Genomic DNA, 18684 nt, shown 5'->3' on the forward strand with positions numbered 1-18684 from the left:
CTGGATTGATGAACCAGGCGGATACATAAATCAACAGATACATCAAACATGGCTCGCTAGTATACAAAACAACGCCAAAAAGAAGATACTCAGGTCTCAGATCCATCCCCAGCGACGATGTGTTTCCCCAACCTCTTCAACAGCGTTTCCACTCTCCCATTTCCCCCCGTCATCACCCCCTCGGTCAACTTATCCCGTCCAGCATCCCCAATAACCACCGCCCGTTCTACCACCCCCGTACTCGAGATTTTGAACCTCCCCACACGCCCATCCTCCCACTCCACCCGGACATAAACTGCCTCCAACGCCGTTGGGGCCAACGACACAATCCCAAATTTATTCTTCGCAATGCGCGTCTCCTCCCCAGCTCCATCCCCACCACCAAGAATATCCCTTTCCCACGGCCTCTCATCATCCTCATACATCGCATCATCCACCCCACGCCTCACGACTCCCAGCTCCTCCCGTAGATACCTCACTGCATCACACCTCAAGTGCCATACAACCAACTGCTTCCGCACCTCCCTCACAAACCCTTTAAGATCCTGTTTCCTGGTCTTCTGTTTCCACGGCTTCAACTGCTCCCCTTCCCCTTGCCCCTCCGCATCCTCTTGCCTACTACCCTCAACCGGTAAATACCCCCGTTCCAACCTTCCCATATCAACCACACTCGGCACGGTATGTCTATGCACCTTCACCTCCTTCTTGTCACCCTTCACCCTCCTCAACAATACATAATACGGCTTCGTATACCTCCCCTCCCGATCACAAATATCTATCCTCACCCCTAACAAATTCGTAACTTCGGCATTCGGCGACGGATCCGAAAACGGGAACGTAGTCGTCGAGAACGCGATCCGGTGATGGTTCGTTTCAGCATGTGTCGCAGAGGATTGAATCAAAGGCGAGATGTCGATCCATTCCTGTTGGCGGTGGGAGTGGGATTGGTTTGGTGCTGGAGGGAGGGAATGTGTTTTTGATAGGCGTTGGAGGGCGTGCGAGGAGAGGAGACTGCTTGTTAGAATGCGACGGCGGTGCTGGAGGGTTCGGACTATGAGATTGGGTTTGGTTAGTTAGAGTGGGGGTAGGGACGGGGTTAGGGGACGGACTTTCGGCGCGGATGGAGGAGATTTCGACGTCGAGGTCGGAATCGAGGGTTTCGGGGTCCATTTTGGGGGTTGGGGTGGAATGCGCTGGTGAGGAGCTGGTGTGGAGATGAGGTGATAGTGGTGGTAGACTAGTATGGTGTTTGCTTGTTTGTTGACGGTTGGTGTCACGTGAGCGTTGGCGGCTCTGGAGTTGCGGCTCGATTGGCGGGTGAAAGGAGACGATCCTGGTTTGATCCACAGTGCTGGGTCGAGGGTCTGGTTTTGGATTATTGATAAGGGGGTTCGGTTGTTGTTCGGGATGAAAGGGGAGTTGGGTTGAGTGGCTTATTGTTGTCAATAGCTAGGGTATGGAATAAAGAATTTAGCTAGCACCATACACCCCGTATAAAAACTGGTATATAAAAGGCGATCTGATAGCATGGCATCTGCAGATAGCTTAATGCGCGACATTAATAAGTCATGACGGCGATTGACGGCAACAACCAATCACACGGAAGCTCGGGAGGCCGTCACGACCAAGCTGTTGAGGCCAGCTTGCCTCAATCACTCTCCACCACGTCGATGGATGCCTCCCGACCTTCAATTCATCCCTCATCTCCCTCCCCTGCCCCTTTCTCCGCTTCTTCTCCCCTCCATGTCCCTGCGGATCCCTACGCTGCCCACGATCATCGTCCGTCCGCAGCGGATCATCCTCAGGAGGTGGAACTCCAGTCCCTAGCATGCAGCACCGACACGTCTGAACACCACCGATTCCTTCATTACACAGACCACCCCTCCGATCGTCCCGGTGACTCCGCCTTTCTCTCATCTGATCCAGACCCCGACTCCGACTCGGGTTCATTCCACTCCCTACACACGCGACCCCTATCCGTCTCCCATCGTGGCCAATCCCCCATGAAGCGCAAAGGCCGCACGGTCTCGAAACGCCGTTCGAAGCCATCTCTGACCATCGCCACGGGCCAGAACGGCTACGGAAGCGACAGTATGGATTCGTCGATTGAGATGCGCAAGAGGGATACCTCCGTGGAATCTACCGCCACGCGGGCCAACCGCCTCATGTCGCGTTCCAGCTTTACCCTCGATCATGACCCCCCAATGACCCCGCAGACACCGGCCATGACAACTACCTCATTCGCAGACCTTCCCGCCAGCGATCGCAGGAACTTCCTGCTGCTGTGCGTGCTATACTTTCTTCAGGGAATTCCCATGGGGCTGGCCACCGGGTCTGTCCCGTTCCTGTTGAAGCCATACCTTTCATACGGCCAAATTGGCGTCTTCTCCCTCGCATCCTACCCATACTCGTTGAAGCTGCTGTGGAGTCCGATTGTCGACGCGATCTGGAGTCGGCGGTTCGGCAGACGCAAGAGTTGGATCACCCCGGTGCAGGTTATCGCGGGCGTGGCCATGATCTATATGGGCGGACGCATTGAGGGGATGATGAAGGATGCTGGCGCCAATGGCGGCGCGGGCGTGTGGAACTTTACCTACTGGTGGTTCTTGCTGGTGTTCTTCTGCGCCACTCAGGATATTGCCGTGGATGGGTGGGCGATTACCCTGATGTCGCCACCGAACATTTCCTATGCATCGACTGCGCAGACGGTTGGATTGACCGCGGGCCATTTCCTGTCTTACACGGTGTTTCTGGCTTTCAACTCGGCCGACTTTGCCAATCGCTGGTTCCGGGCTGTCCCCGTTGAAGGAGGACTGCTGTCGCTGGGCACATACTTGAAGTTCTGGGGCTGGGCGTACCTAGTGGTTACTACTTGCCTGGCGGTGATGAAGAAGGAAGACCGGACGCATGAGCGCGACAGCATCATGGATGTGTACCGTAGCATGTGGAGTGTGCTGAAACTAAGACACGTCCATACGATTATCCTAGTGCATTTGATTGCCAAGATTGGATTCCAGGCCAACGACGGCGTCACCAGCCTGAAGCTACTGGACAAGGGATTCGGTCAGGACAACATGGCGCTGGTGGTGTTGATTGACTTTCCGTTTGAAATTGGACTGGGCTACTACGCAGGCAAGTGGTCGACGGAGTATACCGCGATGCGGCTGTGGTGCTGGGCATTTATCGGACGACTGGTGGCGGCCGTGTTTGCGCAGGCGACGGTGATGATCTTCCCGTCGGGCGACCAGATCCCGACCTGGTACCTGCTGACGGTGATTGGCGAGCATGTGTTTTCGACATTTATGAACACGGTGATGTTTGTGGCAGTGTCTGCGTTCCATGCGCGCATTGCCGACCCGAGTATTGGCGGTACCTACATGACGATGCTCGCAACGTAAGTCTTCTGCCCCCCTACTGATGGACCGTACTGATCATGTGCAGTGTTTCCAACTTGGGTGGTACATTCCCTCGATACTTTATTCTCAAGCTGGTGGACATGTTCACCGAGGCCACCTGTGTTCCACCGACGGTGCCACCCACCGACCTGAAGGGTGACCTGGTCACGGAGGCATTCTCATGTGCACTGGAGCCCGACCGGACACGCTGCGTGAATGGAGGCGGTATCTGCAATGTCCAACACGATGGGTACTACACGACGAACATTCTGTGTGTGGTGATTGGGGTGGTGACGTTTGTGTTTTTCATCCGGCCGGCGGTTCTCAAGTTACAGGGACTGCCATTGCGGGCATGGAGATTAACCCCGGGCAGACATTAGTATAGATAAATAGCATAGAGTCGTACCTGGTATGCAAAGAATCGGATGACCATTGTGCGACATGACATTCGGAGTACTCCGTACTCTGTACTCGGTAGATGAATGGATGATAATTCGGTCCGAATCCCTGCATTAGCCCAGATGTGAAGCACTAGCGTACCAGACTGTTACTGATCTGCAGGTCTGGCCCTGGGTATATGATGATCACCCATCCACCCACCCACCCACCTAGCCTACATTCTTCTCTTACCTACCACCTACCTACATCCACCGAACAACCAAAATGCATCTTTCCATTCCCACTTTATTACTTCTCCCCCTCATCCCAGGAGCCCTCACTGCTTCATTGGACATTCTCCGTCCGAAAAGCGTACGAACCCCCATAACCCTCTTCACCTCAATCCCCCAATTTCCCACCCCAATTACCCCCAAAATACTAACGAAAGAGAGAAAGAGATAGTGGGACCTCCGCCTCTTCACGCCCGGCTGCAACCCCAACACCACCTCCTTCGAACTATCTGTTTTCCACACCCAGGGAGTCACAGTTACAGCAGCGGGATGTAACCTTCTGGATAGTAGCGTGAATGTTTCCTCCGTGGATAGTTTCTCGTGGAAGAGTCCCGGGGCGACGCGCTATGATTTATGTCTTTATGAGAGGTGTGAGGAGGGGGATGGGACTGCGAATGGGAATGGGAATGGGACGGGCAGGGTACAGGCTGTGAGGGATGGGTGGGAGGTTTGTGTTCCGTTTTGGGGGTGGAGGGGGTGGGGGGTTGTTAGGGCTGATCAGCCTTGCTACTACTAGTGATTTTGTCGGGGGTGGTTTGGATTTTGGGGGGGGATGTATGTATGTATGTATGTATGTATGTATGTATGGAGAGGGGAGTTATTTACTCTATCCTATATAATTTAACTAGTCTGTGGTGGTTAAGTAGTATATATATCCCACCAAATCATCAATTGAACCACACCTCTCATCCCCGTACCCTAATATCAACAGCCCGACAGACACAATTCCCATCAAATCTCCAAATCCTGAATAGCAGAATGGAGAAGGAATCGAGCATAGCCTCTATGTAACCTCCCCGTCCACTTCGGAATCATTTTCTGGGATTCTAATCCCCCTTCGGACTCTAGAACCTCGTAGTCGTGGGCTGAGGCGAATCGTACATCGACGACCTCTTCCCCTTCATGGATATATACGGGTGAAATGCCGATTTCGTGTCGTCCGCCACTCATTAACCGGAATGGATAGCCCCATTTTGCCATTTTCTCGAAGAATAGTATAGGTTCGGGGGGTATGGACCAGGAGAGGATTAAACCTGGTAGTGTATTTGGTGTGGAGGGGGAATGGGACGGGGTGAAGGATTCAATAGTGAAGATGCCGTTCAGCAATCTTTCCCCCTTTTTGGTTGTCGGTGTAGAGGTTAGTGTAGTAAGGCCTGTATCTCCTGGCGAGTAGGACCTGTTCAAGAACAGGCCGAAGATACTCGCTTCGTGGAGGAGGGGAGCCGTGTTGAGGAAAGTGAGGGTCCAGGATTTGGTTAGGGTTTCTTTTCTCCTTTCTTTTTCATTTTTTGGGGGGTTGTCTTCGGCGGTGATGAGTTGAGATTGTCCATTGATTTGGAGGATATGTTTGTATCTCTTGAGAAGGGACTTCACGGGCACTGCACGCGCTTCGTAGACATCTATCTCCGGACAATGTTGAGTTGGGCTGCTTGGTGTGCGGAGAGCGAGGCTGGTGGTGGTGGTTGGGTCGACGGGGGGATATTTGGCTTCGAGGGTGGAGAGGTAGCGGTGGGTGGTGTAGGTTAGGAGGGCGGGGGGTGTGAGGAGGATGAGAAGTCTGGTTGTTGTTTTTGATGGGGGCATTGTGTGTTGTGTTGCAGGGTAGAGGGTGGTGGTTGGTGTGAATGTTGGGTGGGTGAAAGGAAACTGGAAGGTTGGTTGAGTTACTACTACTAGTAGTATATATAGCGGAGGTAAGCTAGCTATCATAGAATCCGTTAGTGTCATGGAAGAGATCGCGGAGGTAATTAAGGTCCGATTACTCCGAGATAACAGTAGTTGTATCATATGATCGTCGGGTTAGTGTGTTGGTGTTTAGTATAGCCTTGTGTTGGTAGGCAGAAGGATTTAGTTGCGTTGGATGGGGATGATACATCTTCCACAACTGATTACAGCCAATGAGAATATCTATCAATTGTACCATTAGTTATATGCAATCAGGTAATTAAATCACCGTACAAACTGCACTCAATATCTGCATATCTACTCCATAGTAATTAGTATCGTTCCTGATGGATAAGAATAGATCTCTCCACAGTCCACCATCCCCCAATAACCATCTCCGACCCACTCACTCTTCTTCCCCGCCTTCAATTTTTCTCCAACACCGCCATCACCATCACCCCTCACCACCAACCACTACAACCACAACCACACCACCCACCCCATCACCAGCACCACCACAACAAAAATGTCCACCCTAGACGACATCTTCGGCTCCTCCCCCCCAGCCCCATCCCACCACCACCCCAACCCCAACGCATCCCACCCCACCGAACCCTCCGACCTCCCCTCCCTCCGCCGCCAACACGTCACAGCCGGCTACCGCGACGGCATCGAAGCCTCGAAATCCACACATGTGCAATCCGGCTTCGATGCCGGATTCCCCGTGGGCGCACAACTCGGCATGCGAGCCGGCACAATCCTCGGTATTCTCGAGGGTGTGTTACGGGGCTATGATTCCCAATCCGTGATCAAGAAACAATTACCTGGACGGAAGCCCCCAACAACTACAACCAGCACGGATACAAATGGTGCTGTTGGGATAGATGAGGCGGAGAAAAGGGCAGCGAAACGCGCACACATCCTCGCGTTGTACCAACAAGCCATTACGGAATTGGATGTGCGGAAGGTGTTCGAGGGGATCAGTGAGGGGGAGTTAACGTCTTCGGAGGAAAAGGTTGAGGGGAGGCTTGGGAGGCAGGGAGAGGGGGTTGTTGGGAAGTGGGAGGGGAGGGTGAGTGTTCCGAGGTGGGAGGAGAATATGGAGGCGTTGGAGATGAAGGAGGTGATTGAGGGTGCTGAGGGGGATGGGGAGGGGAGGTGAGGATGGATGGATTGATGGATGGATTATGATCATGATGATGGTACTTTTATGATTGCCCCTGCGTCCGTCGGGATCTGCTTCATGTCAGTCCGGATGAATGGACGGCGGCTGCGTATGTCGAGGATCCGATCCCCTGCTGCTGTAGCAGCAGGCAGGCAGGTAGACTGTCGCGGTCGAGACGGGGCCGGGCCTGCAAGGTACGCGACGTGGTGGCAGCTTGGCTGGCGTGAGGATGGTGGATGAAGTATGTGTGGATGGTAGTGTGGCGTGAGATAACGTCGCATCTACATGCCCATCTACATGCCCATCTACATGCCCGTGGATGTCGGACCGCATATAGGATACCAAGAGATTGGATATAGATATTGATACTATGTAGATAAGGAACTCTACAAGTCCCCGATAATCTGGTGAAACTGGTTAACGAGTCATACAGTAGCACCACCCTCAAGGGATGTCTTGGCCAGCCGTCATCAAGGGATGCATCAAACTAGTGTTTCATTGCCCCCCTCGCGGCCATACCCCACACATTCTTCCCAAATACCTCCAGTGGCTGGGATTTCCATCCGGCGCGTTCTTTTGCTTTATGCGAATTGGGCAAGAGGACAGGTTACATCGAGGAATGATTTCTTAGATTGTAGGTGTAGGAAATGCTCAGCAGCTTGCAAAGAGTGACAGCCGGGTCAAGAGTCGTAAGTGAGTGTCGTGGGTCAGACATAGACAGCAAAGAAATGTGTCAATAGACACGTATACATAACAGTAAAGAGTGTAGACAACAATAATCGCAATCGTTGTCTCATTGGACATGAGTCGTCGCCGCGCATACGCGCATCATGGACATGGACATGATCTGTATCTATCCATCGTGGATTCTCATCACCCGTATCACGGGTCTCAGCATCATAAAACATTAGGTCAACCATAGAACCGTGCGGTATCATCGGCTGGTAAGTTTTCGGTAGTCGTAGCATAGCCGTACATCATCAACGCCGGTGGACTTTTATCGAAATCAAAACACATAACTACATCGGCCTGCGAGACCGTGGTGGGATTTCGCCATGGCAGCCGAGCACCCGCAACGAGTCCCATAACCGTTTATAGAGCGGCGGCCGTGCCAGCGACAGGATCGCGTCAGACCGATCCTCGCGACAGAAGGTGTACACCTTCTCGCGCTCCGGAGGAAGGGATCTTTTGGACTCGGACCGCGGGCGGCGGCGCGATTTCGCCTGCATCGCTGCCGCTGTCGTTCGGTCAATGTCGATGGCGCGTACCTGACCACTGCCCCGACGGGACTGTGGCAGCGGCAAGGATGTCACGGATGGATCAACCAGCCGCAACGTCGGCGCGTTTCGCAGACCATCTCGCGAGCGCGCCTTCACCGTGTGCCGCGTGGGCGATGGACACAGCTCCTCCGGGGGCTGATCGGGCATCGAAGGATATTTCTCCAAGGGGTGTGTCTGCTGACTCGCGGCCTGCGTGGGTTGAAGCTTGGGTGCCGACTTGGCCACCCGCAGATGCACCCGGCTGCGCACTTTCTTCAGCGTGTCCATTGGCTTGCGCGACAGTGACTTGGGATCCGCCGTCTCGCTGTCCGAGTCGGATTCCCAAACGGACTGCTCACAATAGGCTGCACGCGACGCTGAAGTGGACGGTCGGTCACGCCCGGAGTTGGCGGTGGGATAGCGCTCAAGCGCGGGAGACGACGGTCCCGGGCTGGGGACCGGACTCGGACAATCATTGGCAGGGATAAACATGGCTTGGTCGAAATGAGAGGCGTGTGGCTCCATGGTCACTGGGTTGATCCGAGACGGCGGCGAGATCATTGACGGAGCAATTGGAGGCCGGATGGGCGGAGGAGGCCCCTTTCTACCGGAATGACCGATGTTACTGCCCGCTCCATGAGGCAGAGATGGCAATGGCTTCCCAAGATGGGGAGGGGCGTCGTGACTGTCGACCCGATGCATGACCAGGGTGTCGGACGACGCGTTGGGTGCCACGGTCTGAGGCTTGCCCTTTCGCACCGGCGTGGAAGATTGTGTACACAGAGTGGTCTGGGATTGGTTCAAGGGAGTGGACGAACAAGGATATACGTTGTTCCTAGGGCTAGGCACTGGCGGGGGTACTGGAAGAGGCTCCGACGGTGGGAAGTTCTCCGGGTATATAGGAGCAGAATAGTTGGACGAGAAGGAGCTGCTAGGAGTCAAGTCCGGGGTAGCTTCAGTATGCACCGAGCTAAATGAGCCGTGGTCGTGATTCACTGTCGGGGCTCCCCACGGACGGGCTGCGACCTGTTGCAGTCCGAGCTGATGCTCCAGCTCAACCACAGACAGTGTGGATCGGTTAATATTGGATCGCAGCCTCGTGGCTTCACCGCGGGCTGTGGGTGCAAATGGAATATCGGTGGAATACACAGATGATAGCATCGAATATGGGTAGCCCTCCTCACTGCACCTCGCATCGCGACTCCCTGGCCGGCGAGTCCCCCAGGGAGCGGCGCCCGCCAGCGTGTGCTCCAGATAGAATGGATCCGGATTCGACTCGTCTACAATCCCGGGTCTGTTTGGATAGAATGAAGAAGCCCGCTTCGTGGGTGTGGATGGGGGCACGCCCACTGCGGTCTGCGATCGGTTCCGGCTGCTGTAGAAGGCGTTCGGTTCGCCGGGAAGCCGAGAGTATCCGTCAGCCATGGGCTATGATTCACGCCAGGATGGATTCGGTCTTGTGCATTCAGACACGCAGGAGGCTCATCAGTAAAGGAACGCACAGATGCAGCCCACAGGTTCAAATACAGGTTCAACGAGAGACGTAACGTAAAAAAGGAATGAGAATGACCACACAGCAGGAAGGGCGGAGGGGATATGTTTATACATAGCTTGCCCAAAAATAACTGTGATGCCTTTCCTGGGCTAGGGCAGACCCATTGCTGGCCTGGTGGCTAGGTCGGGGAGGACCACCGGCGCATGCCAATGCAGAAAGGCGTAAACAAAGCTCGAACGTCCGAGCGCACAGACTCCAATGACCTATCAGACCTTACATGGCCCCTTCGGTAGGGATGGAGCGCAGCAAGGCGGCAGGCCATCGATGCCACAGCAAGGGAGCCTCCGGAATACCGATCCGCAACTTTGTCGACGCGGGGTTCCGTTTCTCTGACTCGCTATGTTGCCATTATAACTTTGTGTCGTTCCTCGGATGCTTCAGCGGACTGAAACGGAGAAATGTCAACACCTATTCTCTTTGGCCGCCAGGGTGCTGGCAATGTATCAATTGACGCGACTTGGTATCTTTCGGGCTTTCAGCTACCCCAATGTTTAGTTTGGCAGCTCAAAAATTGGGCTGCATGCAGATTGAGGCCGGCTCTGCATGTGTCCCGCTAGGTCAAAAGTGGCCCGTAGCAGGCTCGAGGCCATTGCTCGAGGTCACCGCGTTGGGTCGGTGCTGAGCCTCGTAAACAGACGGGTTTGAATCGTGGCTGGAATTCTGCACCGGCTGGGGTGCGCTCCCAGCAACCTGGTAGACGCAGTGGAGTTGTGATGGCAAATGTGAGATCTCCAGCGCTAGGACATGCCGACCTCCGGGGCCATCCAGGATCAGCCGCTAACTTAGCGCGCGCTCAACCACGGCTCTGGTGGCGATCGGCGGCCGATCGTTTGGCCTGGCCTTGCCAGTATCCTCGACTCGTTGTGCGCTTGATGGCGCGATCTTACAAGTGAAAGTGGTGGAAGTTATACTGTAGTCTAGGTTCCCGGCGATATACGATCTAACTGCGAAGCTCCATCGTTGTGGCTGAGACCTATCGCACCAGGCTACCGCGTCGATTGGCTATACAAGATGTTATGTCAGGACCCGCATTCCGGAATTCCAGGTTGCTGCGATACTGCAGGCTGGCATTGGAGAACGCGATCTGCTGTTCCTTGTCTGTTCGGCTTGGACGAGCACCGAGCGTGGTCTGGGTATAAGAAGGCATTACCCCCACGCATTTATTCTCCGAAGGTTGGCTTGCCGCCCAATAGAGATTCGAGAGTCCTTGCTGGTGAGGTTGCAGAATATTGCCCTGATAACTCAATCTTATTCCTTTTGCACGGATTTTGTCTGCTGCTAGACTGAGATTCAGCGTCGTATTCATTATTATCCTTGGCAATCTTCGACCCCGTGGGCGAAATGACACCGTTCAATCAGTGCATAATAGGAAAGACGGTAGGTTTTTCCTACCAAGCTCAATCTCATTCATGCACGTTGTGAGCTTCATATGTTGGATTTGTCACCATCCAGTGGTACAGTTTGAGTTCAAGCACAGAGTCCTTCCCCTCGGTTCGAATGACCCTTTTCGTGTTTCCAACTTGCTGTCTGCATAGGCTGAAGGAGTAGTTTACGAGAGCCTGTGCAAACTCAACAGCATCTAGACCGCTGGGAAGCAGAAGTTGCATGGCCCGCATTCCGAGGCCTGTGCATGACAATGCGGTTTTGCATTTACTCATGCATCTCCAACGCTCTGCCGGTCACACGTACATATAAATTTGCACCTCCGTTGAATGAGGAAATTTTGTGTATGTTGACTGTGTAGGTGCAACGAGCGCTCCGGAGATTATCGTATTCTCATCTATTCTCATTTGATTTGCGAGCAGGATCACCCCGTGCAATCTAACCATTCCACCGGTTCCTTTGCATCTTTCCTCGAGGTTCTTCACGGGTAGCACGGGCAGATGCGCAATCCTGCCGGTTCTTGAAGCCGACGCATTCTTGAACTGCCGGATTTCTTCGCTGCCGGACATTTTCGCTGCACGTAAAGCTGAGCTGACTACTCCGTATTTGTGTGCAGGGCCACCCATGCCTGTCTTTGGCTTCCCAGCACTTCTAATTAATTTTTGTAGTAAAGTAGGGCCCCGAATACCTATGTGATAGCGATGCGGCGAAGAGAAGACCGCATCATTCACAGTGCTGGTACGGCGGGCATGATGCAATAATGCCAATCCCAGTAGAAGAGATGGTGTGGACGTGAGACTTGCTGCAAGGCATTTCGACAGGTCTGAAACCGGGCCGGACGGCTTGCTTTCCTTGAACTCAATTAATACCCGACTCGGATGGCCCTTGCTGTGACTCGTCCCTTGGAAGAAGGTTGCGCTGTGCTGTTATCCCGAGAGTTTGCAGGTCTTTCACTAACGGTCTGATCGTCTAGAACGCACGATCACCAGGGCCAGTCGACATGACTGAAATTACTTTAGTTCAGCTAGTGATATATTTGCAGATACGCAGATGAGAGCCATTCACATGTCCTCTCAAGGGCATCGGTCTAGATATATTTCCGTATGGTCGTACTGCTCGTGCGACCGTGAAAGAATAGCCAACGCTCCATCGTCATCATCGGGTCTGTGCTCTGGATGGAGATCGGGTGGAGTCGCTTCAGTTTTCCTGGCCAGGCTCTCGAAAAATCCACACAGATCATCAAGGGGCCTTTGCCTCTGTTTGGCCCTTTGCCTCTGTTTGGCCCTTTGCCTCTGTTTAGCCCTTTGCCTCTGTTTAGCCCTTGGACCTTCAAGCGGCAAATGGGCGTCATTAAACAAGGAGCCTGAATCATCGCAAGCGACCGCGACCTGACCGAGTGCCTTGGCCACTGGCCAGGTACACTAGTTGGCAGCTACCTAATCATGGCTTGGGACTAAAACCCCATCAGCAATCGCCAGCACATAGCCCAGGATTGGGCCATTGCAACGACCAGGCTTGACTAGCGTTGGTTTCTATATATATTTCTTTTCCGATGGGACCATGATGCAATTTATCTCAGCGGTCTGATATCATTCCGTCCGCTGTAAGAGTTTATCTCTCCGGTGGGAGGTGAGCGGATGATACAGAGTAACAGCCGGGCCAGGAAGTAAGTTCTAGAAGCCCATCAGCATTGGGTTCGGAACCCAACACAAATATTGCCTGATTGAAACCAATTGATCAGCTTGGGTAGATACAGATTAGTTTGTTGTCCAACCAACGGCTATCTGAATCATCGTAGTTCATCTGTGCGACCTCTGAAACCCGGGAGGGGAAGGTAAGGCGTGTGTCGTAGGGGTGGCTTACCTGGACCTGTACTGCCTTGAATCGATGCCATCGATGTCCCCTCCTTCTTAAAGGCTTGGGTCGGACTCGGAACCTGGATCGATCTTGTGCTTTCGTGGGTGGAAAGCGCAGATCGGGGTGAAGTTTGGTAGCGGGAGAAACTGGCGCTTCCAGCAGTTTTGCCCGATCTTTTCCCGTCTCACTTTCCTTCCCTTTCCTCCTCCTCCGTCGCCCGCCTCACAGCTGGCTGGTGTCCATACAACTCAGACCGCCGTAATCCGGCCCTCGATTATCCGCCGGAGCCATTGGGCTGCCTTGCTCTGCTCCATGACGGCCCCGAGCCTGTAGCGGTGCTCGTTGCGGTCTGGCAGGGCGCTTTCAGGTACAGGTAAGATCCCGTTGTTGCAGCGTCCCCCGATTCCCAGCCATCGTAATTCTGCGACGGCTCTTCCTATTCGACCAGCCACTGCCTTCAACCCTCGCTCGCTCGCACTTGCGTGGCTCGCTCTGAAATGCTTTTGCTTTCCCCTGTGCTGTCCTTTCGTGTTTCGAATCAAAATACCCACATTGCAGCATCCTCGTACTGACTTACCCGTCATCAGCGGCGGGCTCAATCTGTGCTGGATTGGAGACCCTCTTTCTAGTTGGAATCTGTTGGAGCTCTGCAGTTCTCCTGACACGTTGACAAGCCCACCTACCGTGCAGGGCCCGCGTTCCTGGTCCCATTTCGTGGGGGCTGAGTGCCATTCTCACGTTGTCGTCGCATCTTCCGTTCCATTCACTCCCATCCTCAGCGGTGTCTCATCGCAATCGCGGCGCCTTTAACGATACCTACGAAGTGAACGACCCTACACCACTTACGACCTTTCCACCGCAACGCCAGCAGCAGGCTGCTTCCCACACCCTCCCTGACCCCATCTCCCACCCGTCACTTCGACCCTCGAGCGCTTTGGGAAGTCCTCGTTCGTTGCGGAGAACATCCCGGCTTTTCCAGAGACCTCCCTCGGTAGATGTTTCCGGGCGCCCGTCTCACATAGAACAGACTATCCCTGTGTTGGTGCGACCCGTCTCGGAGCCGACAAGCGGACTCGCTGGATTGCGTCCCGCACTCTCCGAGGCGCAAACTGAAGAAGACGACGAAGACGTCGACTCGGAATTTGAAGATTACTCCCAGCGGCCAGGCGGATCATATTGGCCCAACAGGTCGACCCGAGTCTCCCCGCGCACAGCGTCTGCAATACTTTGGACCTTGGAGGAGGCAATTCGCAAACCATTTCCATTCACGCTAGATTTGGAGGAAGTGAATGCGTCCATGTCTGACGTAGCAGGTCCCTCTGGTTCGACCGGCTTTGGAGCCAATGGCCGTACTCAGAATGGGTCTTCTCGGGCTGCTCAGGGCCCGGTCCCTGTTAACCCACACCCACCAAGTGGTGTGCGGACGCCTACGGACATCATGAGACAGCGCCGGGATCGAGAAGCTCGCAAGAAGGCGGAACAGGAGGCGAGAGACCGGGAGCAGGATGGATTTGACAGGCAGCAGCAGGAGAATAAGGCCCCGGGCCAAGCTCAAACTTATGCTGCTGGCGTTGCCGGTGACAGAACTTCACAACGAAGGGCGCCAATTCCAGAGCGGTCTTCCACAACCACAAGGCGACCAGATCCTCAAGCCCCAGCCCAGGTCTCTGGAACGCATGGTCGACCGACCACATCAGCCGGACCACCCAATCCAGCCCAACCGCCCCAAAATGCCCCGCAGAGTTCTGCGGGCCTCAAACAGCCAGCTCAAGGTTCGTCGGATCCGCAATCCCAGCAATCTCGCCGCATTCCATTTCCACACGCGTTCGAGCGATGGGAAACGCTGTCATCTCACTGGGAGGGCTTGACTGGTTATTGGATTCGCAAGCTTGAACAAAACAATGAAGCCCTCGACCCTCTCAACCAGCAAATGGCGCGCCAAGTGACTGATCTCTCTGCCGCGGGTGCCAATCTCTTTCATGCCGTGGTGGAGCTGCAGCGCCTGCGCGCCTCGTCGGAGAGGAAATTCCAGCGTTGGTTCTTTGACACTCGGGCCGAGCAGGAACGGTCGAAGGAAATGCTAGCAGAACTGGAGAGACAAGTCAGGGCCGAGAGGCAAGCACGGGCCGAATCGCTTGCCTCGGTGCAAAAGGCTGAGAGCGACAAGGTACGCGCTGAAGAGCTGTTGAAGGAGATGCGTCGTGAGCTGCAAATCTCCAAGGAAGAGGCCCGCCGGGCGTGGGAAGAGCTGGGTCGGCGCGAACAGGAAGAGCGGGATCGGACCAATTCCCTGCGTAACGGAGAGCCCACCTTGGTCGGAGGAGTCCAAGTTGTACCCATGATCCCGGGCCCCCCTCATCGGCAGACCTCCAATCGCCCACCGACTAGAGAAGGTCCATATGCGGGGGGTGAGAGCGTCCCACAGCCCACGGGGGTGACAGAAAGCCAGTACTATGCGGACACCCCTGCCTCTCCCACCGGGACCGACCCATTCGTTGAGGGGCAGAGACCTCTCCAGGAGCCGCCGGCATCCACATCAACAGAAGCTCAGAGACCATACCCTGGGCATTTCTATGAGCAGGAGCCCACATATCCTGCTCGGCCAACATCTGAGAATGACGACCGCTCGTACGGCCCCAGCGTTGCCAGTAGCGAGCAAGGCGAAGAGGAACTTGGTAGCAGCTACCGTCGCAACCCTCAGGGCCATGCTACTGCGTATCCACCTGCGATGTCAGAAGGGAGCGACGACTATGAGCAGGGGTCAGTGGAAGAGGGCGGATACCCCCCGACCTCTATGCCCGCGACCTCGGGATCCATGTATGGAGGCATCCCATCCGTCGATTATAGTGGCTCAGGATGGGGCGTAGGGACGGGTTGGGAGTCGATGACCCCACGCCACCGTCATCCTACGCGTCTCAGCGATGTGATCGAAGAAGAGGAGCCACGAACGACTCCCAGCCGTGCCAGCTTGGCGAGCCGAAGTGTACAGTGAGATACTCCTGTTGCCGCCGTACATACAGTTTTCAACAGTCCTTGGGACAAAAAGACGCGAGTTTCTTCTTGCTATCGTTTATACCAAATTTAGCATTGCCTTTCGCTTCATCTTACCAGAATACCACTTGTCGCTTCTCCGATTTCTCCACTTTATACTTCGTTTGTGCTATTATATCAACCCGCGTTTCCTATTCCTTCGGCGACCAGATTCCTATCGAGCAATAAATTGCATACCGAGCATGTACGTCTTTGGTTCTCAGTGCTTTGGACAGACCGGCGTCATTGGGCAGGAGCGGGTGTAATTCTTGTAATTCTACAACTCATAATATCTTGACCACGGATATACATCAGTTCCAAGTCATTCATAGATGAATCAACCGCGTATTCTCTTCACTCACTGTAACAACCCCCACGTGATTCACACCATTGCAGCCTCAGGCAACACACTAAACCCTTTCAAGGAACATGTCTCCGGACCGACCGAGCTGTCGACATCTAAACCTCCGCTCAGTCTCCGACACCCTCCACGCGAAAACTCCGCAACCAGCCATCCCCAAACCGCCAATACACCACAATGGCTTCCACAATGCGGCCCATGAGCCGAATTCTCACACGGGCATCCCGTTCCACCCTATTCCCCATCGAACGCACCGCGACCCAGACCGCGCTCAGAACCACCACCACCAGCCCCATCTCCCGCCTCAGCTCCAACAATGCCATCCTATCCTCCACCCGCTCCTTCTCAACCTCGCCTGCTTGTCTGCGCGCTCGCACAATGGGCCAAATGAAGGCCCGGCACTCGACGGGCCCGTTCTCATGGAAATCGGCGCTGCTGTTCGTGCTGACGGGCGGAGGCATGATTATCTATTTCCGGGTCGAGAAGGAGAGATTGGAGAGGAAGCGTATCGCGGAGATGAGTAAGGGAGTGGGGAAACCGAGAGTGGGAGGTCCGTTTACGTTGAAGGATCTGGATGGGAAGGAGTTCACCGCAGAGGATTTGAAGGGGAAGTATGCTTTTGTGAGTATCCCGTTTCTTTCTGCTGTGGTTTTGGGGTGGGGGGGAGGGTTGGAGTAGGGATTAGTGATTGTGGCTAATGATGATTGATGGGGTGTTGGTGTAGGTGTATTTCGGATTCACTCATTGCCCTGATATCTGCCCCGATGAGTTGGATAAGATGGCGGAGATTATTGATAAGGTGAAGGAGGCTACCAAGGGCGAAAATATCTTCCTGCCGGTGTTTATTACGTGTGACCCGGCGAGAGATACGCCTGAGGTGCTGCGCGAGTATCTTAAGGAGTTTCACCCGGGGATTATCGGCTTGACGGGAACGTATGATGAGGTGAAGAATGTTTGCAAGCAGTATCGGGTGTACTTTAGTACGCCGAGGGATATTAAGCCTGGGGAGGATTATTTGGTGGATCATAGTATTTATTTCTATCTTATGGGTAGGTTTTTGGCTGTCCTCTGGGGTGGTTTGTGGGGTATGAAGCTGACTGAGTTTATAGATCCCGATAATGACTTCGTCGAGTGCATTGGTCGTCAAGACACGCCTGAGACGGCCACGAGGACGATCATGGAACACATCAATGACTGGAAGCGGGAGGGAAAGCCGCTCAGGAAGGACTGATTCGTCTCACTGGGCGTGTATCATAGACAATACCCTACTCTGTGACTGTAAAATAAGACTGTCAATTAGCATCACTCCATTCCATTCCATTCAGCATGCCCACTTACCCTCAATCCTTAGTATCACCCCTGCACCACCTTCAGCTTCCCCTCCGCATCTCGATCCCTATTCGCCCTCCACTCCCCCTCCCCATCAACAAACACCTCCCTCTTCCAAATCTCCGCCTTCTCCTTACACTCCTCCAGCACCTCCTCGCCCGCTCGCCACGCCGCCCCCCGATGTCCCGCGCTCACCGCGATCACAATACTGCTCTCCCCGATAGGCACATCGCCCAATCGATGTCCAATCACCACACCCAGCAGCCCGTGTTTCGTCACCGCGTCTTCGGCAATCTTGGACAATGTCTTCAGCGCAAGAGGCGGGTACGCGGTATAGCTTAGCGTAGAGACGGGACGGTCTTCGAAGGAGTTCCGCGTTGTGCCGAGGAAGAGGATGTTGGCGCCTGCGTTCGGGGAGGAGATTTTGGATAGCGCGCTGGTGGGGTCGAGGGGGTCGTAGGTTAGGTGGATGTGGGTGTTGAGTGTTGGGTTGGTGGTTGTGCGGGGTAGGTTTGGGGGTCGAGATGGGGTGGGATGGTGTCGGGTTGGGATTGGTCTTGAGATTGGACGTTTGACATGGTGGTTTGGTTGATGGTGAGGGGTTGGTTCGTGGGATTGAGGTGTTTGTGATAATGGGGGGATATATATTGGTGGAAATTCCGATGGTAGTAGGTTGTTGATATGGGGAATTATAGGTCGATGACAAGGAAAATTGACACAGCGGTAGAATAGGCTATGCAATACAATGCAGTGTATGAGGGAAGAGAGAAAGGATTGAAAGAATTCGAATGCGAAATGGCCACAACTTGGTGTGGAAGATAGTTCCGCGGCGCCGTGCCTTATCACCCATCGAGGGTCCTGCGGGGAGCTAATCAAAAGGGAAGGCGGTGGTGTGGCAGCTGCGTCCCACTGGATGGCCACATACTAGTTCCGTTTTGGGTTAGTACGTTCTAACGCCGGCCGGTGGCTCTACAACGCGCATTTTAGCTTCATTTGCAAAGTTCATTGGCCATTGGA

At 54.2% G+C, this 18684-nt stretch overlaps 9 protein-coding genes across 9 annotated transcripts; 5 read left to right on the forward strand and 4 right to left on the reverse strand.

The window, feature by feature from the left end:
• On the reverse strand, nt 1-1215 carry BO94DRAFT_569820 (uncharacterized protein). Its single transcript, XM_025614757.1, has 2 exons — nt 1110-1215; nt 1-1051 (listed from the first exon to the last, which is right to left on the reverse strand). Exons 1-2 carry the CDS (start codon nt 1168-1170, stop codon nt 90-92), a joined length of 1023 nt encoding a protein of 340 aa, XP_025462153.1. The 5' UTR covers nt 1171-1215; the 3' UTR covers nt 1-89.
• Nucleotides 1216-1665: 450 nt separating this feature from the next.
• On the forward strand, nt 1666-3869 carry BO94DRAFT_527603 (SD08430p). Its single transcript, XM_025610393.1, has 2 exons — nt 1666-3394; nt 3442-3869. The coding sequence occupies exons 1-2, from the start codon at nt 1671-1673 to the stop codon at nt 3773-3775; spliced, it is 2058 nt and encodes a 685-aa protein (XP_025462154.1). The 5' UTR covers nt 1666-1670; the 3' UTR covers nt 3776-3869.
• Nucleotides 3870-4015: 146 nt separating this feature from the next.
• Nucleotides 4016-4498, forward strand: BO94DRAFT_540174 (uncharacterized protein; the record flags this gene model as incomplete). Its single annotated transcript, XM_025612855.1, is given in 3 exon segments — nt 4016-4140; nt 4217-4221; nt 4236-4498. Coding segments are annotated over 3 exon segments (191 nt in total), but the record flags the coding sequence as incomplete, so codon positions are not given.
• Nucleotides 4499-4611: 113 nt separating this feature from the next.
• On the reverse strand, nt 4612-5742 carry BO94DRAFT_540175 (uncharacterized protein). Its single transcript, XM_025612856.1, has one exon. The coding sequence runs from the start codon at nt 5645-5647 to the stop codon at nt 4796-4798; it is 852 nt and encodes a 283-aa protein (XP_025462156.1). The 5' UTR covers nt 5648-5742; the 3' UTR covers nt 4612-4795.
• A 304-nt stretch (nt 5743-6046) lies between these two features.
• BO94DRAFT_300678 (Yae1 family protein) lies at nt 6047-7075 on the forward strand. Its single transcript, XM_025606745.1, has one exon. It carries the CDS (start codon nt 6255-6257, stop codon nt 6888-6890), a length of 636 nt encoding a protein of 211 aa, XP_025462157.1. The 5' UTR covers nt 6047-6254; the 3' UTR covers nt 6891-7075.
• Nucleotides 7076-7574: 499 nt separating this feature from the next.
• Nucleotides 7575-9751, reverse strand: BO94DRAFT_300670 (uncharacterized protein). Its single transcript, XM_025606744.1, has one exon. It carries the CDS (start codon nt 9575-9577, stop codon nt 7913-7915), a length of 1665 nt encoding a protein of 554 aa, XP_025462158.1. The 5' UTR covers nt 9578-9751; the 3' UTR covers nt 7575-7912.
• Nucleotides 9752-12727: 2976 nt separating this feature from the next.
• On the forward strand, nt 12728-16079 carry BO94DRAFT_611400 (uncharacterized protein; the record flags this gene model as incomplete). The annotated part of the gene is made up of 4 exons (XM_025616631.1): nt 12728-12756; nt 12832-12895; nt 13085-13320; nt 13638-16079. The coding sequence occupies 4 exons, from the start codon at nt 12728-12730 to the stop codon at nt 15937-15939; spliced, it is 2631 nt and encodes an 876-aa protein (XP_025462159.1). The 3' UTR covers nt 15940-16079.
• A 370-nt stretch (nt 16080-16449) lies between these two features.
• On the forward strand, nt 16450-17664 carry BO94DRAFT_628635 (SCO family protein). Its single transcript, XM_025617496.1, has 3 exons — nt 16450-16959; nt 17063-17387; nt 17448-17664. The coding sequence occupies exons 1-3, from the start codon at nt 16516-16518 to the stop codon at nt 17567-17569; spliced, it is 891 nt and encodes a 296-aa protein (XP_025462160.1). The 5' UTR covers nt 16450-16515; the 3' UTR covers nt 17570-17664.
• A 27-nt stretch (nt 17665-17691) lies between these two features.
• Nucleotides 17692-18649, reverse strand: BO94DRAFT_590628 (molybdopterin synthase catalytic subunit; the record flags this gene model as incomplete). The annotated part of the gene is made up of 2 exons (XM_025616048.1): nt 17692-18103; nt 18615-18649. The coding sequence occupies 2 exons, from the start codon at nt 18647-18649 to the stop codon at nt 17692-17694; spliced, it is 447 nt and encodes a 148-aa protein (XP_025462161.1).
• Between the last annotated feature and the right edge of the window lie 35 nt (nt 18650-18684).

The sequence above is a fragment of the Aspergillus sclerotioniger genome, assembly GCF_003184525.1.
Source record: "Aspergillus sclerotioniger CBS 115572 chromosome Unknown BO94scaffold_44, whole genome shotgun sequence".
NCBI lineage: Eukaryota > Fungi > Ascomycota > Eurotiomycetes > Eurotiales > Aspergillaceae > Aspergillus > Aspergillus sclerotioniger.

Bases quoted from the DNA above. Each gene is read 5' to 3' on its own strand.
- BO94DRAFT_540175 (XM_025612856.1), bottom strand. From the start codon at position 5,647: ATGCCCCCATCAAAAACAACAACCAGACTTCTCATCCTCCTCACACCC.
- BO94DRAFT_628635 (XM_025617496.1), top strand. From the start codon at position 16,516: ATGGCTTCCACAATGCGGCCCATGAGCCGAATTCTCACACGGGCATCC. The intron at 16,960-17,062 runs GTGAGTATCCCG...GTGTTGGTGTAG, and splicing joins TGAAGGGGAAGTATGCTTTT to GTGTATTTCGGATTCACTCA. The intron at 17,388-17,447 runs GTAGGTTTTTGG...CTGAGTTTATAG, and splicing joins TATTTATTTCTATCTTATGG to ATCCCGATAATGACTTCGTC.
- BO94DRAFT_300678 (XM_025606745.1), top strand. From the start codon at position 6,255: ATGTCCACCCTAGACGACATCTTCGGCTCCTCCCCCCCAGCCCCATCC.
- BO94DRAFT_569820 (XM_025614757.1), bottom strand. From the start codon at position 1,170: ATGGACCCCGAAACCCTCGATTCCGACCTCGACGTCGAAATCTCCTCC. The intron at 1,052-1,109 runs GTCCGTCCCCTA...CCAATCTCATAG, and splicing joins CTCCTCCATCCGCGCCGAAA to TCCGAACCCTCCAGCACCGC.
- BO94DRAFT_300670 (XM_025606744.1), bottom strand. From the start codon at position 9,577: ATGGCTGACGGATACTCTCGGCTTCCCGGCGAACCGAACGCCTTCTAC.
- BO94DRAFT_527603 (XM_025610393.1), top strand. From the start codon at position 1,671: ATGGATGCCTCCCGACCTTCAATTCATCCCTCATCTCCCTCCCCTGCC. The intron at 3,395-3,441 runs GTAAGTCTTCTG...GATCATGTGCAG, and splicing joins TACATGACGATGCTCGCAAC to TGTTTCCAACTTGGGTGGTA.